The sequence below is a fragment of the Punica granatum genome, chromosome 2, assembly GCF_007655135.1.
Source record: "Punica granatum isolate Tunisia-2019 chromosome 2, ASM765513v2, whole genome shotgun sequence".
Lineage (NCBI taxonomy): Eukaryota > Viridiplantae > Streptophyta > Magnoliopsida > Myrtales > Lythraceae > Punica > Punica granatum.
The window spans coordinates 781,047-799,272 of NC_045128.1; the positions used below are offsets into that span (position 1 = coordinate 781,047).

At 40.8% G+C, this 18,226-nt stretch overlaps 3 protein-coding genes and 1 long non-coding RNA gene across 6 annotated transcripts; 3 read left to right on the top strand and 1 right to left on the bottom strand.

Annotated features, from left to right (window-relative positions):
• Window positions 1-4,363: 4,363 nt before the first annotated feature.
• Window positions 4,364-7,614, top strand: LOC116196054 (U1 small nuclear ribonucleoprotein 70 kDa). Its single transcript, XM_031525573.1, has 9 exons — window positions 4,364-4,544; window positions 4,792-4,890; window positions 5,016-5,452; window positions 6,108-6,174; window positions 6,283-6,336; window positions 6,544-6,612; window positions 6,737-6,802; window positions 6,890-6,958; window positions 7,337-7,614. Exons 1-9 carry the CDS (start codon window positions 4,434-4,436, stop codon window positions 7,418-7,420), a joined length of 1,056 nt encoding a protein of 351 aa, XP_031381433.1. The 5' UTR covers window positions 4,364-4,433; the 3' UTR covers window positions 7,421-7,614.
• Window positions 7,615-7,863: 249 nt separating this feature from the next.
• LOC116196055 (ABC transporter G family member 36-like) lies at window positions 7,864-9,358 on the top strand. Its single transcript, XM_031525574.1, has 3 exons — window positions 7,864-8,375; window positions 8,487-8,598; window positions 8,681-9,358. The coding sequence occupies exons 1-3, from the start codon at window positions 8,242-8,244 to the stop codon at window positions 8,762-8,764; spliced, it is 330 nt and encodes a 109-aa protein (XP_031381434.1). The 5' UTR covers window positions 7,864-8,241; the 3' UTR covers window positions 8,765-9,358.
• A 1,962-nt stretch (window positions 9,359-11,320) lies between these two features.
• On the top strand, window positions 11,321-13,241 carry LOC116196056. 3 transcript variants are annotated; one of them, XR_004154751.1, is made up of 5 exons: window positions 11,321-11,812; window positions 11,906-11,994; window positions 12,211-12,443; window positions 12,648-12,793; window positions 12,875-13,241. It is a non-coding gene; the product is annotated as an uncharacterized LOC116196056 (long non-coding RNA). The 3 variants fall into 3 exon arrangements; XR_004154752.1 differs by having other exon boundaries at window positions 12,922-13,241; XR_004154750.1 differs by having other exon boundaries at window positions 12,648-13,241.
• Window positions 13,242-14,059: 818 nt separating this feature from the next.
• LOC116196052 (probable inactive receptor kinase At2g26730) lies at window positions 14,060-18,044 on the bottom strand. The gene is made up of 2 exons (XM_031525571.1): window positions 16,482-18,044; window positions 14,060-15,286 (listed from the first exon to the last, which is right to left on the bottom strand). The coding sequence occupies exons 1-2, from the start codon at window positions 17,824-17,826 to the stop codon at window positions 14,619-14,621; spliced, it is 2,013 nt and encodes a 670-aa protein (XP_031381431.1). The 5' UTR covers window positions 17,827-18,044; the 3' UTR covers window positions 14,060-14,618.
• Between the last annotated feature and the right edge of the window lie 182 nt (window positions 18,045-18,226).

Below are 18,226 nucleotides of genomic sequence, written 5' to 3' on the forward strand. Positions count from 1 at the left end.
AATTATTTGCTTATACCTCTAAAAGTAATATTATCTAATATGGGCACGAAATTTATCGTATCAAAGTTTATATGGTGTAAAAACATATAAATCCATATTAACAATTGTCTTAACATCTAACATTTCATAATAAATTCTTTTATAAAATCTGTACAATGCACGGGTTCGATAGCGTAGTATGTGATATATTTTTTGGTAGTATTTTAATTTCAGATTTTCAAAATTATTTTTTTCTATATTTCAATAGCATCAGTTCAAGAGCATTTATTGAGTGGTATTTATTATTACCCAAGCTAGATTGGCCTAGTATTAAATTTTTTTCTGTTTTTCAATTGCATTAGTTCAAGAGCATCTTTTTGTGTAATATTGCATGAATAAAAAGTAATTTGCCATGAGTCCTGAGAGAATAAAACAAACTGCTTCTTAAAACAATCCTTATTTTTCATTTATGGTTGGAGAATAATTAATTATAGTGGTGTACTATAGGTCCATAATTATATATGCCAATTATGAAAATCTGCTGAACTATATGATTGTATTAAAAATAAATATTACCTTCAGCCGAGAAATAAATATTAACGAAAACAAAACAATTAACCGAGCAATATATGGACCCTCGGCAAAAAAAAAAAAGGAACATTTTAAAAGGAATGACTAAAAGTAAATCTCTCAAAAGTAGAATTAAGAAATTATTGATATTCTATGAAAAAACCCTTTCAGCCATTTCCCCCCCTAAGGACTGATATTGATGTGGCCCTTCGGAGAAGAAACCATATGAATTAATTTTATTTGTTTGGGTAACATGCATGGTATTAAGGAGAGGAATGGTTTCACAGTGGCATAAAAAGAGATGAAATACGATGATCATCACGCAACAAAATCATAAAAATTATTCATTTTATTTTACTTTTTGAAAAAAAAAGAAAAAGAGATGAAGTACATTTTCAGCACTGCTTCCAAGTACAAATTCTTATGTCTAGAAAAAAAATAATGCAAGTCCTAAGCTATAATACAATTTAGGAGTATGCTGTAGAAAGATTTTGGACGTTTCATGAATAATTTGTTTGGATCGTGAGTTAAGGAAGGTTATATGAAGGAGTAGATTAGAGTTTGAGTTTCAAAGGAGATTTAATTAGCTAGTGAGATATAGAGATTTGGAAGAGTTTGAGATCAGTTATGATTAACTTTTAAATGAGTAAGTGCGAATCAATCATCCACAGACTTCATGACCGGAAAGAACACGAAGAGTTAATTGTAATAGGATAGAAAACCCGTGCTGCGGGTCGAAAAAAATTTCATTAATATTTGGTTTATTATAGTAATATGCACAATAATTAATGTATATAATTGAAACTAATCATAAAACTACTTACATGTAAAATTTATGAATTCTTAATTGATAGCAAATAATCCAATTTTTTCTCCCCAATAATCTTAATTTGAATTTTTAATCATGATTGAAATATAATAGGCCTTAAGTGATCCTCTAATTTTAAGTGAACGTGTCATAGCGAACATACCAACATAACTTTGTGTTTCAAATAAGAACCTTTTTTTATTGTCACAAATAAAATGAAACTACTTGAATTGGTGATAAATTGAAATTGACATTTTTCCACAATGCGGGTTGGTTTTAAATGATTCGGTGTCCCTATAGCAAGGTCATAAGTGCAAGTCTCATGAAAAAAAATCTACGATCATGGGAGTTTTATTTCTTAGTGGGTTGACATCTCTCGAACCAAGATTAATCATACCGTTGAAATTTCGAATACCAAGTCATGCTCGATGGACTTAATGCTCCGACTTCATTTGAACTTAGATTAATTGGACTGAAATTTCCAAATATCAAGTGATGCACACCGGGGGGAAGCTTAATATCGTTATGTTATTGGAGGAAAATTACAAAACAAATGGAAGAGTGGGTTCTCCAAGTAGGGAAACTCACCGAACTCGTTCTGTTAAAGTGGCCGATGAGTTTTTTTTTTAGAGGATAAACTCATTTATAAAATTAAGTGGTTTGATAGTAATGACGAATTATGAGTGAGAATTTTATTGCTGACACATGTTTAATATAAGAAGTGTAGAGCGATAAGAAGCCAAGAATTTTAGCTTGTGTTTGGTTTCCGAGTGATTTTAAAAACAAACGTACCCTTAACTTTTGGCTTATGTGACAATCTTTGGCGATTGCCCTAGTAATTATATTATATCTATAGAATAGGATAAATGACATAAAAAAAATAATATAAACTTGATCAATTTTACACATACACAAATTATCGATTCGTACCAGTTTTACCATGCAATTTAACTTGTCCATCAGTTTTAATCGATAGATTGATGTGGCACTTAAAGGCGCCACATGACGCACACAGATTGACTGAGTGAGATCCACATAAACTTTTATACAAAAAATTTAAAAATGAAAAGTAAAGATTGGGAGAGGTTTGATTGGCTGTGGTGACTAGCGACAAGCCCATCGATCGGAATTAGGGAGCCCCCAACTCTTGAACGGGACTGGGGTTTCTACCAATCTCTATCAATGGGGCTCTACCGTTGGTTGTCACCCCCTATATATTGGTGTCGTCGGCCCCTTCCCCCCTCTTGTTTTTCTTTTCAATTTTATTTCTTATTTTCAAATTTATTTTTTAAAAAAGTTTTTGTGAGTCCTACTTAATTATCAGGTGCGCATTACGTGGCACAGCTAAGTGCCAAGTCAGTACATCAATTAAAATTGACGAAAAAGCCAATGGCACAGTAAAATTGATAACAAATTGATGGTTGGTGCACTTTTCTTAAAAAATAGTTTGTGACAATATGTAAAAAATTTGTAAAATTTGTGATTTTTTTTGTCACATATACTATAGAGGTTTTAGGGTAATATATATAAATTAGGTAGTGTATCCGCACGATGCCTCCGGTTAAAATTTTTTGATAAATTTATTCATTTATCACAATAGTTTGTATAATAACTAATATATAAAATGATAAAGCTACTTATGTGGAAAAAAATGAACACTCGGTTGATAGTAAATGATCTAGTATTTTCAAAAGATTATACTAATTAATATTTCATATGGTATGAAAGCTAATATTTCTCTAATATTAATTTGAACCGTCAATATCTCTAACTACAATATCATGATAGCAATATAATAGGCTCTAATAGTCCGCTTATTTTAGTTTGACGAATTTTCTTGTAGTAAATTTTATATTTATTAAAATTAGATCATAGGCAAAGTAACTTAATACCCAAATAAGAATTAGTATAGGTCAATATGTCAATCTAGCATTGCATTTCATCGTAAAAATAAGAATATTTCTCACTTCATAAATTTAAAAAGATTACTTAAACCGGTAATAAATTGAAATAAGTTTTTTTTACCAACGTGGATTGGTTTTAGATTAGTCGGCGCTTGTTATCCTTACGTAAAGCTTCAAGTGTGTATCTTGTGATTAGAAAAAATTCACGACCGGGAGAAATTTATCTCTTAATAGGTTGACCTTGCTCAAACTTGAATTAATTGGGCCTAGTGGACCTTCAAATATTAGTGCTACACATCAGAAAAATCACATATAAAATAGACTACTTAAATTGATGACGAAATCAAACATATTTTTTTAAATATATGTGAGTTGATTTTAGACGTGTTGATGGTTGCTAGTCTTGGTTAAATTAACGACGACTTAAAAATATATATTTTTAAAATAAATGTGGGTTGATTTTAGATGTGTCGATGCTTGTTATTCTTAGGTAAAATATTGTATGCGAGTGTTGTAATTGAAGAAAATTCACGATTGTGGGAGGTTTATATCCTTAAGTTGACTTCGATCAAAGCTAGATTAGTCGGGCATAGTGGATTTATAAATATCAATTGGTGCACATTAGGAGAAGATACTCATACACTTCAATTGAATATCAATTGGTACACACCGGCGGGAAGAATTTCTTCTGGATACTCGAATTATTGAATCCATACTGCATGAAAAGAAAAAAACCATTGATATAGGAATACAAAATCATGATAATTAATGACTGAGGAATAATATATCCCATAAACAATACTCAATGAAAAACCAGAAACACCATGATCGTGGACTCAAATAATTAAAACCAAAACTATTTATTAGCCTAACGAAAATCCAAATTTTCACTCCATCGTAAAAGAAAAACCCAAATTTTGATAATGATTAATCAGCAGAAACGATAAATACATGCATGCATGCGATCCGTAGACAATTATAATAACCGAAATTGCATAGCAAACCCGCTCAAATCCCTAACCGGGTTTTCGGGTATCGAATTTTCCGGGTCGTCTCGGTTCTGTTTCTTTATGAAAGGTTTCGGGTTTTGGATATTTCCTTTCGACCCTACTTACTAAGAGCTGAGAGCTCAGCTCAGAAGGCAGTGAGACAGAGACAGCGCACAGCCGGCGATGACAGTGGACGACGAGAGCTCTGTGTACGTCGGAGGGCTGCCGTACGACTCCACGGAAGACTCCCTCCGCAAAACCTTCACCCGCTACGGTTCCGTTGTCGCCGTTAAGGTTCTGTCCTCCTTTGTTGTCCGGTTACTCTTCTCCTGATTCGCCATTGAAGTTTCCCTTTATGTTCTTCGGACTCTCTGTCTAGTGTTATGCCCCTGCAGCTTTCTTAGGGTTTAAAGATATTTTTCCTCATACTTTCTTGCTTAAATTGTGGCTAATTTGAGACCTTTCAATGGCAATTCCTATGCAATTGCAATCAATGGAGAATTCTGTTTTGAAATGAGATGTTATATTGGGATACCTGCAGATTATCAATGACCGCTCAACAAGAGGAAAATGCTATGGCTTTGTTACTTTCACCAATCCTCGATCGGCTGCTGAAGCCATCAGTGACATGGATGGCAGGGTATGTGCGTCTTTCTTTTGTTTCTAATGAAACGCTTCTCCAGTTTACAGAAACCGTCAGGGTTTGTGATTTTTTGGCCATGTAATTCGAGGATTGGATTGATGTGCGGATCTTTTACACTGTAGACTATAGACGGGCGACTTGTGAGGGTGAATGGAGTAAGGACAAGAGGTGGGAGGTTTGGCTTTGGGCGAGAAAATTTCCGGCAGATTGACGATACACACATGGAGTATCGAAGTGGAGCTAGAGACCGAGAAAGGGGTTACGACCATGGTAGGGACCGGCAATGGGATAGGCATAGTGAGAGGTCTCGAGAGAGAGATCAGTCCCGAGAACATCATTATCACGACAGAGAAAGAGTGCATGATCATTTTCATGATCATGATCTCAAAGAAGTAAGGGATGATATGGTGGAGAGAGATCAAGCTCTGGACAGAGACGCTGAGGATAATGATCTTGAACCCGATAGAGATCGTGAAAGGAATCAGGATGCGGATTTGGATGGAGAGATGGATTTAAACATTGCACATGATGGAGATGGATTGAAAAGGAAAAGGAAGGGGTAAGCAACTGATCTTTCTCCACTTGAAACTGAAATGATTTAAGGGACTAGCTATTCGAGTGGATTCTTAATCCTGTTGTCCTGGTTTTGTTGTTCATCATGGTTTTCTAAGCACTATATTAACATCATACTTAGAATTTTGTGTGCCGATTGATTTCATGTCAGCTCCTGCTGATTGCGTGCCCTAATCCTATCCTGATTGATCTAAGTAGTCAGTAGACTTGATGAAGCTTTAGACAAAGATGGATTGGTGATGTGCATTTTTGGTATAGGCAGGCATACAGTTGATGTACATGATTTTTCTAACATGATTGTGTTAACGTTCATGGAACTCTTCTCTTTTGTACTCTGTGTCTTTGTGTATGTAAAAGGTTTGGCATTCTCTATGCGCCTTTCGTTGACTAATGATTTTCCTCATCTTTTTCATTCATAATAATGAAGTTTTGTCATCCTTGGTGCTGCTATGGACTAGAAATACTGTCCGTTCTAGAATCTTTTATCTAAAAACCATAGCTCTCCCGTGGAAGATAGCCGGCCAGTGTTTTGTTGCCCTACGAATTTGCTTTTCCAGTCTCTGGAGTTGTGACTAGATGCTTAGAGCATATATCATATATTTCAGCTTCCCCTCATAGTGCTTCTTCCTTCATTGTGGCAGTTCTAGTCTTGAGGAGCATCACAGTAGGGAGTTCTTGTCAGATTCAGATTATGGGAATTATGATGAGGTACGTAAAATGAGTATCATCGCCTTCTCCTTAATCTCTTCGGTCAATGAATCCATGGGATCTCAGTAAACTCCGCCTCTTCACTCAGTCAATTGTCCATTTTCACAGGTTAAGGAACAACTGGAAGCTTCAATTCAGAAACGTGAAGAACTAAAGGAAGAGGTCTCGTGACACTGTTCCTTTGATTTTGATCATAACCAGTATCTTGGCAGTAGAGAGCCACAGACTTTTGTTAGGGGATGAAATTATATCTATATATATGTAGATCGAGCTTAAGTTTGGGCAGTAAGTATATGGATTACAGTCAAAAGAGAAACTAATTCTGGAAAGATTGACCCTGATAGCTGAGCAAATGTTTGCTCTCCTCAGATATCTCGCTTGGAGCAAAGTTTGGACGAGAAGAGACAAGTTGTCTTGGATTATGAGAAGAAATGCAAGGTAATATATATTATTCTCACCAAACAAAAGCGTCTGAACATGTTATTCTTCAAGACATTGAGGTTCATGACTTTATGTAATGCGTTAATTCCATCAGGCTATTGTTTTCTGATTTTGACTGCAGAAACTGGAAGATTCCTTGACATCCGCTAAAAAGCTGACCTCTCAGCGGAGAATGCAGTTGACGAAGGTACACACTGAATCAGTAGTTCTCCCTTACTCAAAATCATATTTTTTTAGTGCTTACTGTTACTCTGAATGTATAAATGTTATGCAGCTCCTCAAGTGTTATCTTCAAGTTAGAGATTACACTAAGAAACTTAAAAGTTCTGAGCAGGAACTCCAGGTTAGCTTTGCCACTAATCTACTTTGTCAAATATAAACATGTAAAAGTAAGCTCCATAAACTTTTTGTGGCTTCTGCATGAATGATCTTTGGATGACAGCTATCATGTAGATAAGTGAAGTTCATATTTACTATATTAGTTATCAACTTCTGTAGATTATATAGATTGGATATCATGGATATTTGGGATGTGCTGGACTCATTATAAAGTCTGTATATGATGTTTTGCTACATGATCTTTTTCCCTTAGGGTGATATGGACCATATTCTGAGAAATCCTCGTGTAAATTTGATTTATATAAGTTCACGTAGCTTAAATGTGGCTTTGTCTGCATATTATACAGTATGATTGTTAATTCCTTGTAATAATTTTCTGCAGTCTGTTGTTGACTCGGCATGTAAAGAAGCTGACTTGGGAGACGATATTGGCTTAAGGAATGGATTAGTCAATGGCAAAGCTTGATATGTTATCAATCCCATCAAACATCTAGTCGAAGAGAAGATTTTCTGTATATTTCAGTGCATGGCACCGATTGGTTTTCTTTGTTTTAATTTTCTCCTAAACTCAGTTTATGTGAGAGTGGTTAATCGGTGACATGATTGTGTTTTTGTCTTTCTCCCTGGTGGGACCACAAAAATCACTAGCATATTAACTAAGCCTAAGCGTTTCTCAGTTTATCCTAACTACGAAGTGCTTCCAGTGGGTTATTAAATCCCTATGACATTTGCGAAGTGCACTTCGCATGGTTAACTTCAATAAATTCTGGTTTTATTGTCTAAACTTAGATATATTGGTTTGTTATTAATTCTTCGCCAAGTTATTGTTGACTAAAGAATGTCAAGGCAAAAGAGTGGTAAATGCCATGAGACGATTATCTATAAAGTTTTCAGCTGATTCATAATTGCCTTTTAATAGAGTTTTGCGAAGAAACTTTGAAAGCCAGCCATACAGGAAAGTATGGGTTTCTTGTTCGCCGAAAAAAGTATGGATTTCTTTCAAAATTGTAAACAGATTCCAAAGTAAGGGCGTCGAGCAGTTCCTAAACTAGAAATTAAATAAATATAATAAGTAAACGGAGGCAGCAAATCTGTTGAAGCCCAATGTAAGAGACGGAAAAAGCTTGGAACTGTGAAGGAGGTGGTGTCAATGAAGATGGAGTTTGGGGATCTTCAGCAGAGCATATCCTAAGCTGAGCAGCAGAAAGGCGACGTGATCACAGCGATGAAAAAGAAGAAGAATCGGGTTCAAGGAGAGGGAGGATTTTTTGGACAGGCTGATAAGGAATGCTGGCAGCAAGGAACTCTCCCTCAGTCACGAGAACTAGCTTCGAGGAGAGGAAGGAGTTTTTGGACAGGCTGATGAGGAACGCTGGCAGCAATGAACACTCCCTCCAGAAGCTCAAGAACAGAATTGACAGGTAGCCGGAACATAGCATTTTGATGTGTAGAAGGAAATGTGGCTTTATGAACGTGCATTTGATCCATTTGATGAACTCATATATGTGATTGCTTGTGTTGGGATATGTCAGGGTATCCTTAAAGCAGGCGACGTTAGGAAATTCGGTTCAAGAATGTTACTGTCGAGGGAGTAGCTTACAAGGTCTGCCCACAATCCTCAAGTCCATCCTCAAAACAATTGAGGTGTGCAATTTGAACCGAAGAAAGTCTTCAGTTTTCCTAGGAAGACTAATACTAAAATGATTACTTGTTTTGTCTTCTGAAGAGCATCGGAGAATTTCTTCCAAGCCACAAGAAAAAGTTCTCGATCCTTCACAATGTTAGCGGAATCATTAAACCTGGCTGGTGATCCATATTAGTACTTTTTGTTGGTTCTGGACTTGCTTGAAGACTTTGTTCAAGCTTATGGATTTTCATGGCATATTTATTGAAGATTAAAAACTATTAAAATGTTTGGTAGTACTACAATTGCTGTTAGGACCGCCGGGTTCAGGATATACCACTCTGCTTCGAGCCTTGTCAGGAAAGCTCGATTCGGAACTAAAGGTACAGCAGTATCTCTCGTTAAGAACAACGCAAGTTGTAAGTGAAGCTTCCAGTGTCGGTCAATTTTGGTTTTACAATCGCTCTGGTGAATCCTTTCTAGATATTATGTAGGTTTCTGAAGAAGCAACGCACGCACATTGGACAAAAAATGCAAGAGTTTGTGCCTCAGAGCAACTCCGCTTACATTGGCCAATACAACATTCACATTCCTCATACGACCGCCGAATGTCAGGGAGTCGGAACTGGCTACATGAGTTGCAAGATCATTTAACATTAAATGCCAATATTTTCAGGTTTTTCTAATAGTTATGTGAATGTGCAAACATGCTTACGGAACTTGTAAGGAGAGAGAAGTTGTTGAATATTAAACTTGATCCTTGTATCGATGCATCGATGATGGCCGTCAGAAATTTGTTATACTCACGTGGTTATCGTTAACTGACATGTTATATTAATGCAGAAAAGCAAAGTACCTTGACTGAGTATACGGCGTCTTTTCTTTCAGACCTTGGTAAAAGTGGGGTACAAGGTAAATGCTGGCCGAGATATACTGAAGGACAGAGAGTACTTAGGTGCACGAAGTGTTACATATGCTGTTTCATGTCTGTCAGATTCTAGGACTAGAACTATGCGCCGATACATACAATTGTGGGAGATGAAATGGTGAAGGGCATTTGGGGAGGCCAAAAAAAAAAAAACGTGTTAGTATATATTGGTAGTGAATTATCGTATTCTGAAGTTGATTTCTCGACTCACGAGTAAAAAAATGGACCTTATTGTGGGATTAATATTGGGGAGATGCTGGTGGGTTCTGTGAACGCGCTCTCCATGAACAACATTTTGACAGGCCTGGATAGCTAACCACTTTTCAGATGGCGAACTTGATTAGGCAATCCATCCACATAGTCAACAAGACAGCTCTCATCTCTCTGCTCCAGCCCCCACTGGGTACTTTTGAGCTCTACTATGACTTCATCCTTCTCTCAGAGGAAAAGATCGATTACCAAGGGCCACGTGAGTATGTTCTCGAGTTATTCGGATCCATGGGTGTCAGATGTCCCTAAAGGAAAGACATTGCAGACTTTCTTCAAGAAGTAATCCAATCTCTGTTGAGGAAATATACATATCTGCCAACTTTTCAACCAAGTTGACTGTGAAATCACTGCCATTGCCAATGTAAAGGTAACTTCCAGAAAGAAGCAGGAACAGTACTGGGCTCTTGAATAGTATCGTTATGTGACTGTTAACTTGACGAGTTTGCAGGCATACAAATCATTTCACATCAGGAGAGAGATTGAGTGCGAGCTCACAATCCCGTTCAACCTGTCAAAGAAACATCCGGCAGCTTTGGCAAGATCCAAGTACGGCGCTAGTAAGTCTGAGCTGTTGAAAGCTTGCCTTCCAAGGGAAGCCACTTTGATGAAGAGGATCACCTTCTTGCATGTATTCAATATTATTCAAGCGACTACACTGATACTTTAGGGGTATGCTGTTGTGAGGTACCTTACAAGTTCTTCATGGACCGGATTCACTGATCTGTTTGAGTTTGATCCAAATCCCGGATGGAGATTATTGCTATCGATTTGGCTATGGCATGTTGCACAAACCAAGAATAGGCATGGTTCGACGGAAGATGGAACAGTCCATTTAGGCACCCGATATTTATATAGGGTACTTTGAGGATGCAAATGATGATGGACATGCTTCCCGGGTTCTATGAGCAGCAGGACCTCTGGTTCTCTCCTTCCTAGGCATTTATTTTCATTACCAGCAGCAATCATCGGGATCCCCGTGTCGATGCTTGAGATCGTCCTCCATGTTTTGACAGCTTATTACCTGACGGAGTTTGATTCCAGTGTTGTAAGGTCACTTTTGCAACTTCTTATTATTTGACGTTGTGCTCACTTGGGCTATATAGTTTGAGCAGAGAGTTGGTTCCGTCTATTTCTGCTCTGTATTATTTCAATTTCTATCTGTGTATGTATTTCAACCTCGGCTTCCCAGCTTAAGATTTCAAAAAAATTGGCCACTTGAAAATCTGATTTTTGATCCTAACTATTTATATATGGGCTTCAGGGTGCTTAAGCAGTACGTTGCTTATACATTAATGAGGCAGATGTCCTTTTTCCGGTGCATGGGAACACTAACCAAGGAGCATGTGATCTCAAATACAGCTGGCTGCGCTGGAATGGTATGGGTCCTAGTTTCCAGCGGATTAATCCTATCTCGTGGGTTTGAACAGTCTGCACGTCTCTGCTGATGTATGTTCAAACTGCAGTTTCTGTGAATGAATTCCGTAGCAGTTCTTGGAAAGTTGTGAATCGATTGTTAATTGAAGATAAGCTAAACTCAGCTCATTTTCTATTATTACATTTTGCTAACAAATCCCAGCGAATCAAATTAGGCCCTTACCGGACAAAGGAGGTGATGGGGATTACTGTTCTGAAATCCCACGGCATATCCACGGGCCCGAGTTGGTATTGGCTCGGCATCATTGGGCTGATTGGCTTCACGGTTCTGCTAACATCCTCTGCATATTGGCTGAGCTAACACTCTTGAAGGGTTTAGTCGAGGAGATCATGGACTTAGTCGAGCCAACACCCCCGAGGGATGTAATTGTTAGGTTCCTGATTTACGCGAGCTTTCCTTGGAGCAGAGGTAGAGGCTCATTACTGGAGTTGAGTTTGTTGCAAATCTGTCGATGATCTTCATGCATGAGCCGATTTGAGGCCTAGACACTCGAGCAGCTGCAATTGTAACGAGAACCATAAGAAGCAAAGTAGATACAGGAAGGACTGTTGTATGCACAATCCATCAGCCAAGCCTCGAGATATTTGAGTCCTCTGATGAGGTAGCAGAATATTGCTGACGCATGCAGTAAATGAAACTCTTTTGCACTTATGAATTATGCTGATTTCCTGGCCTTCTAATGTATCTTTTACAGTTGCTCCTCTTAACCTGAGGCATCGAAGAAATATATGTTGTCCCCTTTGGGGCAACAACCACTGTTCGGAGATGACAGAGTATTTTGAGGTAAGCATTTGACGATGAATGAATATATATCTTTTGTTAAGTTGGACTCGTTTATTTGATCATACTGCTACTGGAGTCCATCAAAGGGGTCAGAAAATGGAAGAAGATTATAAATATGCAAGCAGCAGTTCCCTCCCATTGTTTGTTCCCATAAACCCGAATCCTTCCCATAGCTGTTGTCTTAAATTTATGCTCCTGAAGTGAACTCGAACGCAGGAGAAATAAAGCAATGATCGAAGAACTGAGAACACCCTCATCTGGTTCTCAGAGCTTCACTTCCGTACGAAATACTCGCAATCATTTGTTTCTCAATTTAAAGCTTGCCCGTGGAAGCAGCATAAGTCCCTACTGGAGAAAAACTTTCGTGCATTTCCATTCCACCAGATTAGCCTTCACCCAACACTAGCCCTGATTTTCGGGATCCTGTTCTCGGATCTTGATTTTAAGAGGTATACGAACAAATTTATCTCTCTGGTTGTGAGTATCAGTTAGTTTAACGTTGTATAAACCATCGTGGCAGAATGCTGTTATTTTCGTACCACTGCTTAAGACATATTTATCGCAGGCAGGGTATCCGAATTGGAAATTTTTAATGGGTTAGGAGCCATAAACACTGCGATAATATTCATCGGAACACAAAACTGCCTCTTCAGGTGTGCCTGTTGTGATTTCTGAAAGGGCTGCTTACTACTGAGAGAGGGGCGCTGGAATCTACATTGCTTTGCCGCATTCCCTTGCACAATTACTTCGTTTTCTTTTTCCCACCTGCAAAAATTACCGAGGAGGACAGCCAACCCAAGTACGTCATTATTTCTTAGAATATTTAATTTTGGTGCGGCATTTTTTTCATTTTCTTTTTCTTTCTTTCACATATGTACAGGTTGTCATAGAAAACCCGTATACTCTGATTCAAGCTATGATATGCAGGATCATAGAGTATGCGATGATTGGATCCAAATGGACTGCGAGGAATTTCTTCTCAGACTTGTTTTTCATCTCGCCATCCTTTCTTAACATCTACGGGGATGATGTTCAATAACTGCAAGTCCAAAGCGAGCAACTGCTGCTGTATTATATGGTCTCATCTACACAATGTGGAGTCCCTTCTCGGCTTCGTGATCCCTCTAGAGTTGAATTATGTCTCACCTCCTCGCATTTGTTCTTGTTCTTCAGCGCTTGTCATTAGACTAGAAACAGTCAGAGCAGGTCATCTACTGAAAAGCATCTCGGTTTTTTTCATAAACAAACGCATCATGAGCAGTTAGTAGAAAAGAAAAGGTCCAAAACCTGCCACTAAGAAGTATCGAACAATTGCAGAGCATAACTGTTTGATGGAGACGGTTCCATTTTGTGTCCCCGGTTTCGGGGAGCTTCTATGGAGTGGCAGTCTCACAGTATGGGAATGTGCACGCGAAGCTCGACACGGGGGAGACAGCTGCAGACTACATGGGAAGGGAAGCTACTTTGGGTTCAGGGACGAGTTCCTGGGGGACGGGTGACTTATCATGATCCCCGTTCCTGAACTTCCAAAAGCGGTAAAAGGGTGACTCGGAGAGAGACGTGAATTATCGTGACCTCATGCGTCTCAATAATCATCGGCTCATACGTACTATTCTTAAAGCTTGATGACAGGTAATTTTTCCTGAGCGAGAGAGAGGCTGCCATGAATATATGTATATATGATCGAGAGTTGTGACCCAACTGAAATAACAGATAAATAAATCAGGTTAGGTAGGTGCTAGTAATCTAACCACTGCTTTATAATTCTTTCTTAATTTCAAGAACAAAAATAAGAAGATATTGCAATGTGATCTAACTGCCTTTGCTCATCCATATAATGTATTTAATAATCAATTACAGTAGACAAGACATGGAGTTCTAGTTAAATCACTGAGTCCTGGTCCTATCAGTAAATTGCGCTCCATGTGATTGAATTTATCTGCAAACTGTAATATATAAGATTCAAAATTTACTAAAAACACTCCGCGATCAAGACCTAGCCGCCTGAACGGAGGAATTAGTGCCACTCGGTGAGTATTTAACAATGAAACTGTGACAAACACTATAGTCAAAATTCGGTTTTTGTCTACATTGCATCGCGACATAAACTACCAATAATTAAAGGCAAAACAATTCACATGAAATGTTAGAACATCCACGGAGTAAACGTACAAAGACATTGCAATTTGTCGACTAAAGAGAATCATTTTCAGGGGGGAAAAAGAAGAATTAAATAAACAAAGACTGCAAATATGCCATCAAATCTAAATGGTTCCCTTCTCCATTTCAAACCACCACCACTACCAACACCTCCACCACCACCCCCCTCTCTATCGATGCAATTCCCCCCAGCTCAGCTGTGACCCAAAAAATAATAATCGTAATAATAATAAGTAATAACAATAACAAAGACTAAAAAAAAGAGAAAATAGAGAAAAAGGGGGAAAAAATGAGATTTCTTGAGAAAAAGAGTAAAAACAGAGACGAAAATGTAGAAAGAATTGATACCCTCGTAATCTAATCGGACCAACAAAAAAAAAAAAAAAGAGGACACTCGAATTTCATTATTTACGCCCTCCATGCCCACACTTCCCGGGAGTTAATACTTTTGAATATTTGCTGTTTTAAGGGGTGACTCCTATAGGTGGGGTCCTCGATTCGGTTGTCGGGGTTTGGCCATCCGATCCTTTGGATGGATCATCGGATGACTGCCGTAGCCCGTCATCAGTAGTCTCACCCCGGTTCATGTCCTCCATCATGCGGACTACCTCTGCCATGTTTGGTCTCTGGTCCGGTACGGTGGCGACGCATGACATGGCGATCTGAAGCAACTGCACCATCTCTTCCTCGATGTTATGGTACCTCATCAGCTCCACGTCGAAAACCTCGGCTGTCCATTCCTCTCGCACAACCGACTGGACCCACCTGGGGAGGTCGATCCCCTCATCCCCAAGAGAGGCCTGGTTGGGTGACTTGCCCGTCAGCAGTTCGAGCAGCAAAACTCCGAAGCTGTACACGTCAGATTTGAACGTGACCTTACGGGTCTCCAACACCTCGGGAGCCCGGTACCCTGCCATCCGGTTCGGAGGGGTGGCGGTGCCGAATAGTGGATTTAGCCCGAAATCTGAAACCCGGCCCGACTGGTCAGGCCCGAGAAGGACATTGGACGATTTGATGTTGCCATGGACCACTTTGCTCGACTCGTGGAGGTATGCAAGGCCCCTCCCAGCAGTGATCGCGATTCTGAGCCTGTTGTCCCAGTCCAGTGGCGTACGGCCCGAGCTTCTAGTGCCTGCAAGCACACGAATGAAACAGATCCTATGTCAAAATGGGACATGGAAAGAAGGCGCAAGCAACGGATCCTAGATAAGTAAGCGGGTCATATCGTGAATAGAAGTTTGTTCAGTTGGCAATACCCAACCAGTATGCTGAATACATCTCATGGAGAAAATAAAAAGCACACATCACAACCCACCAAAAAAGAATCCAATATGCAGACAGCGTAAAAAAGGTTCATTGGGAGCCAAAACTTTTCCAAAAGCTTATCATGCATGCATCAATGGTTTGTTGCTGTCAATATCAACTAATATAAATAATAGACAATTAAATGCATCAGATGAATGAATTGATAAACAAACAACATATATATATATATATATATATATATTCACACACACACTGTTCTGCTATGTGATTACATGGAATGCTTCATAGCCCATCCATCACAAGCAGTGTCAGAATGTGAATGTGTGTGGGGAAAGTGAAGAGAGGGCCAGGGGGGCGAGGGAATCATGAGATCACGTTGTGGGCAGTGGCATTATTGTGATAATTCCGACCGGTTGGGTCACGGGTGCGTAGTGTTTACTCCAAGGAATGTTCCAGCGGAGGTGGCCGGAAGCAAAGCAAATAGCAAAGGATTCCTATTCGCTTCACAACATATCATTGCAACATCCAAAAATTACTCTTAATGCCCATCCACTCTTTGTATTTTTATATGATGTAATTATTTAAAAAAAATAAAAAAAAATACTCTAAGGGTTTTCCATGACTGTAACAGGTCTGGCTGGCTGGCTGGGAGTATCAAACAAGAGTCAAACCTTCCACTGGACAAAACAACAAACAAACCACTCTCTGTCTGAAACTGACGATGGAATTTCTTTCCACCCACCTCCGCTCGTAAATCATATGAACTATTTCCCCGGAAATTTATTAAGGTTTTTGGGAAGTTAATTGTCTGACACTCGAACCACATCGTCGGAAACCGCATATTGAAGAGGCACATAGCTCAGCTTTTAATAAACATGAAATCTTCTTCGAATAGTTGAAATCCCGACCAATTTTCGATGAGATTGAGACCACACACAAGAAGTTTCTAACCTATTGGTCGAGATTAATATCGTTCGTTCGGCGCGGATGGATGGAAAAATTAATTAACGGGAAAGGGTGAGTATGAGTGGGTGGTCTTAATATTATTAAGTCTTACGTACCGTGGAGAAGAGCGGACAGGCTGCCGGCGGGGTAGTAATCGAAGACGAGGAGCTTCTCATCCTTGGAGAAGTAGAATGCCCTCAGTGGGACCACATTGTCGTGCTTCACCTTCCCCAGCACCCCCATCTGCCCCTCGAACTCCCTCTTCCCCACCCCCACGTCCTTCAGCCGCTTCACCACCACCGTCGTCCCTTCCTCCAGCACTGCCTTGTACGACGTCCCCACGCTCCCCTTCCCCAGCACCTCCGCCGACGCCCTCAGCAGGTCCTCCAGGTCGAAGCTGTATCCCCCGCCCTCGAAGAACACTAGCCTGTTCCTCTCCGCCTCCACTGAACCCCCCGTGATGTCCTCCTTTGACGACGACGTCCCTGCCTCGAAGGACCCCCCCGCCGCCGCCGCACCCGCTGCCCCTGCTGCGGCTGCCCCCGCGGGCTTGGGCGTCTTCGAAGCCTGCCTCCCCCGCCGCCGCCTGAGACAGACTATCAGGAACATCAGCAGCAAGAACCCGATCAGAGCTGCCCCGACTGCGATTGCAATGATCAGCCCCGTGGCCAGCTTCTTGGACTTCTTCGTCTTCTGGACGGGAATTGGCGGGTTCGGGCTTATGGACGGGGACGGGGCGGGTGACGGGAAGAACGGTGAGCACGAGGGCAGAGGGCCGCCGCAGAGTTGGAGGTTCCCGGCGAACGAAGAGGCGGGGAACTTAGCCAGAGAGGCCGGGATCGAGCCGTTGAGGCGGTTGTTGGAGACATTGAAGGCGTCGAGCCCCGGAGGGTTGATGCTGGGGAGAGCGCCGGAGAACTGGTTGTTCTGTATGAAGAGGCCGGTGAGGTGGGTCAGATTGTTGACGGAGAAAGGGATCGGTCCCGTGAAGTTGTTGGAGGACAGGTCGAGGCGGCCGAGGCGGGGGAGCTGGGTCAGGCTCGTCGGGAACCCGCCGGAGAGGGCGTTGCCCTGGAGATAGAGGTTGCGTAGGAGAGTGAGGTTGGAGAGGTCGGAGGGGAGCTCGCCGGTGAGCCGATTGGAGCGGAGGCTTAGGATCCGGAGCTGGCTGAGGCGGCCGAGTGTGGCGGGAGGGATGGGGCCCACGAGGCCTACCCCCGGGAGCCGGAGGGAGTAGACGTAGGACCGGGTCGGGTCGCACTCCACTCCGACCCAATTGCAGGCCGAGCTGGAAGCATTCCACTGGAGTCGGCTCGCGTGAGGCGTCTGGGAGAGGAAAGCAAGGAGAGCTTGCTTGTCCTGAGTCGGCTCCGAGCCGACCAGCACACCACCAAGCAGCGTCGTCGCTGAGATGAGGAGCAGGACATGAGCTGCGGCGGAGCTCACGAGCAACCCCGCCATTGCCGAGTTACACAGAGAGGGGGAGATATCGAGGGAGCTAAAACGCTGCTGCCCTTGTCACGGAAGCCATTGGAGGATGTCACGTCTGGAGGTTTTAGAGAGAGAAACAGACTGAGAGAGGAGAGAGAAGCAGTGGCGTAAGGTAAAGCTTTCAGCCGGAGAGCAAAAAGAGAGGGAGAGATAGAGAGGGAGGGAGCTGTCTTGCTTTGCTTCGGGAGTGGCAGTAGAAACGTTTTTTCTCTTCTTTTTTCTTTTTTCTTTTTTCCCTCCTTTTATGATTATTACGTGAAACGGTTTCTTTTCCTAATATTGCAATAAAATCTAAGAGAAGCAACGGTAAAAATAATTAAATTGCACCAATCAAAGAAAAACGTTCAGAAAAAAATAAATGGTGAAAGAA

What these genes read in the sequence shown, in the direction of transcription:
- LOC116196054 (XM_031525573.1), top strand. Translation starts at nt 4,434, where the DNA reads ATGACAGTGGACGACGAGAGCTCTGTGTACGTCGGAGGGCTGCCGTAC. An exon ending in ATTATGAGAAGAAATGCAAG is followed by an intron (nt 6,613 to 6,736) that starts GTAATATATATT and finishes TTTTGACTGCAG; the next exon opens with AAACTGGAAGATTCCTTGAC. An exon ending in GTTCTGAGCAGGAACTCCAG is followed by an intron (nt 6,959 to 7,336) that starts GTTAGCTTTGCC and finishes AATTTTCTGCAG; the next exon opens with TCTGTTGTTGACTCGGCATG.
- LOC116196055 (XM_031525574.1), top strand. Translation starts at nt 8,242, where the DNA reads ATGCTGGCAGCAAGGAACTCTCCCTCAGTCACGAGAACTAGCTTCGAG. An exon ending in CTCAAGAACAGAATTGACAG is followed by an intron (nt 8,376 to 8,486) that starts GTAGCCGGAACA and finishes GGGATATGTCAG; the next exon opens with GGTATCCTTAAAGCAGGCGA. An exon ending in CCATCCTCAAAACAATTGAG is followed by an intron (nt 8,599 to 8,680) that starts GTGTGCAATTTG and finishes TGTCTTCTGAAG; the next exon opens with AGCATCGGAGAATTTCTTCC.
- LOC116196052 (XM_031525571.1), bottom strand. Translation starts at nt 17,826, where the DNA reads ATGGCGGGGTTGCTCGTGAGCTCCGCCGCAGCTCATGTCCTGCTCCTC. An exon ending in CCTGTCCGCTCTTCTCCACG is followed by an intron (nt 15,287 to 16,481) that starts GTACGTAAGACT and finishes GTGTGCTTGCAG; the next exon opens with GCACTAGAAGCTCGGGCCGT.